The following is a 7,500-nucleotide window of genomic DNA, read 5'->3' on the forward strand; positions in this document are numbered from 1 at the left end:
TCCTAGGGCAGCGATTCTCAAACCATTCGTCCAACAAACCCCCGAGATTTGAAGTTATGATTTCAATGTTCATGTTCCACTGATGTCAGTTCAATATATCAGGGGTTAGTCGGACAAAAGGTTTGAGAATCGCTGCGCTAGAACGAATCATTTAGAGCAGTTCAAAAAAAAGTTGAAAAGATTCGTTCATGAATCAAACGAACGCTGTCTCGTTCCACCCGTCTCTCTTTATTGAGCCACTTTCTGTTGCAGCTTTTATTGCACAGCTGGACCGGGGTGAAATATCCTCGAGACCTCGGCGCTCTCGGCCTGTCACACTACGAGTGTGTTAATACGCTCTCCGCCTCTCACACTGTGAGTGTGTGTTGATGGGCTCCTCGGGGACACCGCTGACAGGAGAGGTGAAACTGTCCGGCGGATTGATCTCATGACAGAAACAGGAGCATTATAAAGCTGAATCCTGCACCAATCCTGTGCCTGCACACCGGTGAACACACACACGCGTCAATCATCCGGTCGAGCGGAAGCACAGGAGGACATCAGTGTGTGTCTGAGAGCTGTCCTGAGACGAGAACACACTCTGAAGATCCTAATGACTGACAACAGCACAGTTATGATTGACACTCTCACTGCCATATTAAATCAATACTGGACTGGAAGAAACTTGGCCGAGTGTGTGTGTGTGTGTGTGTGTGTTATTTCTAAATAAACAGGGATGGAAGTCATGAGAAACTACATTAGTTAACATTTAGATATTTTGAGATCTGTGACGTCTCACAAGCATTTAACATTTGCATATTCCCGCCTCCAGAGCAAGACATTAGCAAATAGTTACACATTATCACACCATAGGCCCCGCCCACTGGTGTCACTGATACAGTATACAGATGTGTGTTCAGATTATAATGACTAATGATTATAATTTGATTATAATTATTATAATGAAAGTATAAAATACTTGTATAATGCATTACATATAAAGGCTTTAAATTATCATAAAGACTATAATAGTATTTGCTGTTTGCTGTTCACAATTGCATTCAGTCCATAAGTATTTATTCTCCACAGCAGAGCAGAGTAAACGGGAAACACTAAGCGCATTTTCAATTGGTTTCAGTATTTTGGGAACTGGTTTTAAACACGAACCTTTATGGAAGCTTGTTTCCGCCACTAAATAATAAATTAATAATAATAATTGCGACTTTTTATCTCACAATTCTGACTTTTTTTTCTCACGATTGCGAGATATGAAGTCAGAATTGTGAGAAATAAAGTCGCAATTCTGAGAAATAAAAGTCGCAATTGCGAGATATAAAGTCGCAATTCTGAGAAATAAAGTCGCAATTCTGAGAAATAAAGTCGCAATTGCGAGATATAAAGTCGCAATTCTGAGAAATAAAGTCGCAATTGCGAGATATAAAGTCGCAATTCTGAGAAATAAAGTCGCAATTCTGAGAAATAAAGTCTCAATTGCGAGATATAAAGTCGCAATTCTGAGAAATAAAGTCGCAATTGCGAGATATAAAGTCGCAATTCTGAGAAATAAAGTCGCAATTGCGAGATATAAAGTCGCAATTCTGAGAAATAAAGTAGCAATTTCGAGATATAAAGTCGCAATTCTGAGAAATAAAGTCGCAATTTCGAGATATAAAGTCGCAATTCTGAGAAATAAAGTCACAATTGGGAGATATAAAGTCGCAATTCTGAGAAATAAAGTCGCAATTGCGAGATATAAAGTCGCAATTGCGAGATATAAAGTCGCAATTCTGAGAAATAAAGTCGCAATTTCGAGATATAAAGTCAGAATTGTGAGATATAAACTATTCTGGGGTAAAAAAAAAAAGTCTGTCTTTTTTTTCCTTAGAATTGGACTTATCTCACAATTGTGAAAAGATGTCAGAATTGCCAAAGTCGCAATTGCGTGTTATAAAGTCGCAATTCTAAGAAATAAATTCAGAATTACGAGATGTAAACTCGCAATTGTGAGATAAAAAGTCGCAATTATCTTTTAAAATGTTTTATTTTGTGGCGGAAACAAGCTTCCATAGTTCTTCATTTCCACCTCTAAAAGTATGCAAACGCTCAACATGATAAACAAACAAACAAACAAACAAACAAACAAACAAACAAACAGTACAAAGCAAGCATCCATTAAACACGTGTTAGGAAAACTGAAAATATTAGGATGATGGGCTTCATTTGCATGCAAAAAACACCAACCATGCAGGAAAACTCAAGCAGAACGACGGAAGCGTGTAGAGATTGGGATTAATGCTAATGGAGCGACGATGATGATGATGATTTATGAGATGAAGGGTAATTCTAGGTTTGGGAAAAGTATGTTTTCCCATCCCTGTGCTGGGCAAGACAAGGAGAATTATCCTCGGGAAAGTTTTAATTCCAGTTATCTACAAGTAGAATTAGCTCTTATATGAATCAAATGTGTAATAGTTATTAATAATAATAATAATTAATCACGGTTCTGATTTGAGGAGGTACAGCATTCACAGACAGGCAATTCACAGCAAACGATGGAAAATCACATCAAAACTTCAATCTCGATCTCATTCGGTCATAATAACACAAACTAAATATTGCACTGCATATCTGAGGCGAGTGTTGATTGTGTTGAGTCCGGAGGGTCGTGAGATGCGAGCGCACGGGTCAGTCATGCAGGGTTGAACACAGCGTGACACTAACAGTGTACAAAGGTGTTTTACTTACAGGTAGTAAGTGTAGGACTGATAGGTTCTCCTGCCCAGTGGGGTGGTGGAGGGGTTTAAGCAGTGGAGGGGGATGAAGATGGAAGGAAAGAAAAAGTAAAAAATATTAATGTTTGAAAACGATATATAAAATGAACACAAGCAGACATGGTGGCATACGTGTGTGAGAGAGAGAGAGAGAGCGAGCGATTCCTGGCATGCGTGATGTTTATAACACAAACCTTAACGCTGAACCCATCAGCCCATCTTCCACTGACCTTATACTGCACATATATATATATATATACTGTGTGTCTTTTTGTTTTTGTGTGGACGGATTATAAAAGGTATATTAGACCCAAAACTTATACACTACTACCAGTCAAAAGTTGTTCTGCTCTCCAAGGCTGTGCGTTAATTTGATCAAAAATACTGTAAAAACAGTGAAATATTATTCTAATGTAAATCATCTGTTCTCTATGTGAATATATAGTAAAGTGTAATTTATTCCTGTGATCAAAGCTGAATGTTCAGCATCATTACTCCAGTCTTCAGTGTCACATGATCCTTCAGAAATCACTCTAATATGATGATTTGATGATCAAGAAACATTTATGATTATTATCAGTGTTGAAACAGCTTCATATTTTTGTGGAAACTGTGATGCATTTTATTTTCCAGGATTCTTTGATGAATAGAAAGTTCAAAAGAACAGCATTAATTTGAAATAGAATCTTTGTAACATTTTTAATGTCACTTTTGATCATTTGTTTTTCTTTTTTACTCAAATTTTTTTTAATGGTAATGCATCACAAAAATATTACCCAACTGTTTCAACACTGATAATAATCATAAATGTTTCTTGCTCATCAAATCATCATATTAGAGTGATTTCTGAAGGATCATGTGACACTGAAGACTGGAGTAATGATGCTGAACATTCAGCTTTGATCACAGGAATAAATTACACTTTACTGTATATTCACATAGAAAACAGATGATTTACATTACAATAATATTTCAAAATGTTTACAGTATCAGCATAATTTTTATAAACTTCAGATCTGCTCTGCCTCTTCAATCTCTCAGTAAACATTCATATGTGCATTGATAAAGACGATGTCATGTGTGAAAGAACACACTGTACATTAGCAATGAAAGCAACATTAGTTCCCCTCACTGCATTTCTCAAGACGTAATCAGACGAATATGCAAAAACACGAGGTGTGAATGACCAGCGAACATCCGAACATCCGAACATCCGAACATCCGCACGCTTTCCTTTCTAATCCAGTTCAGCAAATTAAAGCAAACAGACGCAGGAGATTCATCACACTCGTTCATTAGATTAATGTATATTGAAGCAGATTCAGTCCAGTGAATCTGGCGTTTGGGATTATTGAACATGTGTGTGTGTGTGTGTGTGTGTGAGTGAGTGAGTGAGTGAGTGAGTGGGTATGAGTTTGTGTGTGTGTGTGTGTGTGTGTGTGTGTGTGTGTGTGAGTGAGTGAGTGGGTATGAGTTTGTGTGTGTGTGTGTGTGTGTGTGTGTGTGTGTGTGTGATAAAGCCTGTCTCTCCACGCAGACGACAGAAGAGCAGATCCACACTGAGAAACCAGCGCTTCTCAAACTTTGTTTGTTATAAAAACAAATAACTCAAAAACATCATGTTATAGATCTTTATATTTTAGTGTTTTAGCAGTTTAATTAAGACAATGCCCATTTAAATAATGCACAGTTGAGAAGCACTGCTTAATTTACATTTACACATGCAGAACCAGACGCCTCACCGCAACAACAACATCATTATTTACATCTTTTAAATGCTGTGCCAGTCGGACATTTTACATTTCAAAATATTCCTTTTGCAAATCTCGCAATAACGCAGAAGATTAGATCAATGTCACTGAGTCCGCCTGGGATTCACTGCAAAACATTATGAGGTTCTTCCTCAGGATTGTTCTCCAGCACAAATATCTAAACATTCTTTAATTAAGATACATTTACTGGATACATTTATGAAAAATGAATCAAGTAAGACCGGCTCAGGTCATGTGATCAGGAGACCCCTGCACTGGCTCAGGTCATGTGATCATGTGATCTGGAGACCCCTGCACTGGCTCAGGTCATGTGATCATGTGATCTGGAGACCCCTGCACCGGCTCAGGTCATGTGATCATGTGATCAGGAGACCCCTGCACCGGCTCAGGTCATGTGATCATGTGATCTGGAGACCCCTGCACTGGCTCAGGTCATGTGATCATGTGATCAGGAGACCCCTGCACTGGCTCAGGTCATGTGATCATGTGATCTGGAGACCCCTGCACCGGCTCAGGTCATGTGATCATGTGATCTGGAGACCCCTGCACTGGCTCAGGTCATGTGATCATGTGATCAGGAGACCCCTGCACTGGCTCAGGTCATGTGATCATGTGATCTGGAGACCCCTGCACTGGCTCAGGTCATGTGATCATGTGATCAGGAGACCCCTGCACTGGCTCAGGTCATGTGATCATGTGATCTGGAGACCCCTGCACCGGCTCAGGTCATGTGATCATGTGATCTGGAGACCCCTGCACTGACTGCTGTTTATATACGTATATAACATATTTGATCTAGTAAATCTGGAGCAAATAAACAGATATATGTGCTTACAGGCGTATGAGTGTCTCGTGTCCCACAATCACTGATCTACTGAGATTTCTTGAGTTTTGAGATGGAGAAGGGTCAAAGGTCACAGGCCACAGGCCATTACACTGCATTTTAACAGGGCTTATCAACATAATTAGATTAATAATTCAGAGTTTATAGATAACGCGGATGGAGCCGGATTAAAGGTCAGGTGGAAATCGGAAAGAAAATCTATTATTAAAATCTCCAGACAACTGAAGATCTGCGGTTTTCCACAGTTTTGGACACTCCTGCGCATTCCTCATTAATATTAATGTCCAGATTACAATAATTGTTGTATAACTCTTCCGGTTGGATTGTGAACATGAAGTGGAAGTGACTAACATGAAATACTTTAGAAAAGTCTGGTTGAGAATGTTTTTAATAGTTTTAGTTAACGATCATAAGCCTGGTTAATGCATTAACTAACAATGAGCAAAACAATTGTTACAATATTTATTAATCTTTATCAACATTATTTGATTAAAAACGTATGTTTATTGAAATAAAGATGAAATAAAATATAATATAAATATCAATTGAAAAACTTAAACTAAACAAAAATTTGAAATGTTGCCTTTTGGTAATAAACTGAAATAAGTTGAAGCACTAAAATGAATAACTGGAAGTAAATAAAACTAAACTGAAATACAAAAAAATTTAACCTAAAAAGAAATATATATATATATAAAATGAAAAAAAGCACATAATGAAATGACTAAAAATCTAACTAAAATTAACATGAAATTAAAACTTTATTTATTAACTATATTAATTAAACTACAATAAAATTTAAATTTAAAAATATAAAATAACACTGGCATTAAACGCCCAAACTAATCTCATGCATTTAAAACAGATCAAAACAGTCACACGTGTCCAAAGTTTTGCTTTCTGATGCGTCGTCACTCTTAACCGCGGTAAAACCAGCGTAACAGATCATCTTCAGTGCTGTGTGTGTGTGTGTGTGTGTGTGTGTGTGTGTGAGAGGGGCTCACCGTTTCTTCATGAGCAGCACGACGCCGAGGAAGATGATGACGAAGAGCAATATTCCTGCGATGACTCCTGCGATCTTCACCGTGTGGTCGGTCTGTTTCTCCGGCTCCACCGCGTTCGGTTTGTGCGTCGCTAACCCTGGGGTCAAAGGTCAAAGGTCAAAGACCCGATGGTTTAAAGGTACAGTGTGTAAGTTTTAGCGCATCTAGTGGTGAGGTTGTGAATTGCACCCAACAGAAGTTACGGTGGCTGACAGGAAGTGATGTCGTCGTCTGAGACGGCAGAGAGTAGCCAGTTAAACAATGAGGTTTCTTTACAAAGATCAATTAAGAAATTAGGTTTACTTGATTATTCAGTAAAACGATGTTGTTGCGGATATTATTGTCACTTTTTCTGACTTTAGTTCGCTTCTTTACACGAAGAACAACATAGTGATGAAACGCGTTTGTCCGCTCAGGGCCAACGTAGAAACATGTGGATGTAAGCGGACCCGCGGTGTGTGTAGAGAGAAATGCTCATTCTAAGCTAATAAACACATAACGCTGCATTATATAAGGTCTACACCACTGAAAACATAGATATGAATATGATATTGCATTTCTGTCAAAAGATCCTCCTAAGTATTACACACTGCAGCTTTCAGGTGTTCTCAAAGCATTAGCACTAAAACATTATTCATACATCATCCATGGAACGTTTTTCTGAAACGTTTCAGTTGGACGTTCATCTAACATTTCTGAAAAGTTACTTCTTGTTTCAGAGAACATTCAAAAGTAACGTTCCCATAGTGTTCACTTAAGGTTTGTATAACCAAGAAGAAACGCTTTTAAATCATAACTGTGTTTCTATTGCCTTTTTCCTCACTCACTCACTCTCTCACTCACTCACTCACTCACTCACTCACTCACTCACTCACTCACTCACTCACACTCACTCACTCACTGACTCACACTCACTCACTCACTCACTCACTCACTCACTCACTCACTCACTCACTCACTCTCTCACTCACTCACTCACTCACTCACTCACTCACTCACTCACTCACTCACTCACTCACTCACTCACTCACACTCACTCACTCACTCACTCACTCACTCACTCACTCACTCACTCACACTCACTCACTCAC

General features: G+C 38.6%; 1 protein-coding gene across 1 annotated transcript in view; it reads right to left on the reverse strand.

Annotated features, from left to right (window-relative positions):
• Positions 1–7,500, reverse strand: part of LOC308696683 (receptor-type tyrosine-protein phosphatase mu) — a gene marked incomplete at its 5' end in the record, with an annotated part of 223,988 nt that overhangs the window by 68,278 nt on the left and 148,210 nt on the right. The window contains 2 exons of the mRNA XM_081375579.1: positions 2,725–2,754; positions 6,371–6,506. Coding sequence (XP_081231705.1) covers positions 2,725–2,754; positions 6,371–6,506 — 166 coding nt within the window. The remainder of the gene's footprint in view (positions 1–2,724; positions 2,755–6,370; positions 6,507–7,500) is intronic.

The sequence above is a fragment of the Scardinius erythrophthalmus genome, assembly GCF_964197995.2.
Source record: "Scardinius erythrophthalmus genome assembly, chromosome: 9".
Classification (NCBI taxonomy): Eukaryota; Metazoa; Chordata; class Actinopteri; order Cypriniformes; family Leuciscidae; genus Scardinius; species Scardinius erythrophthalmus.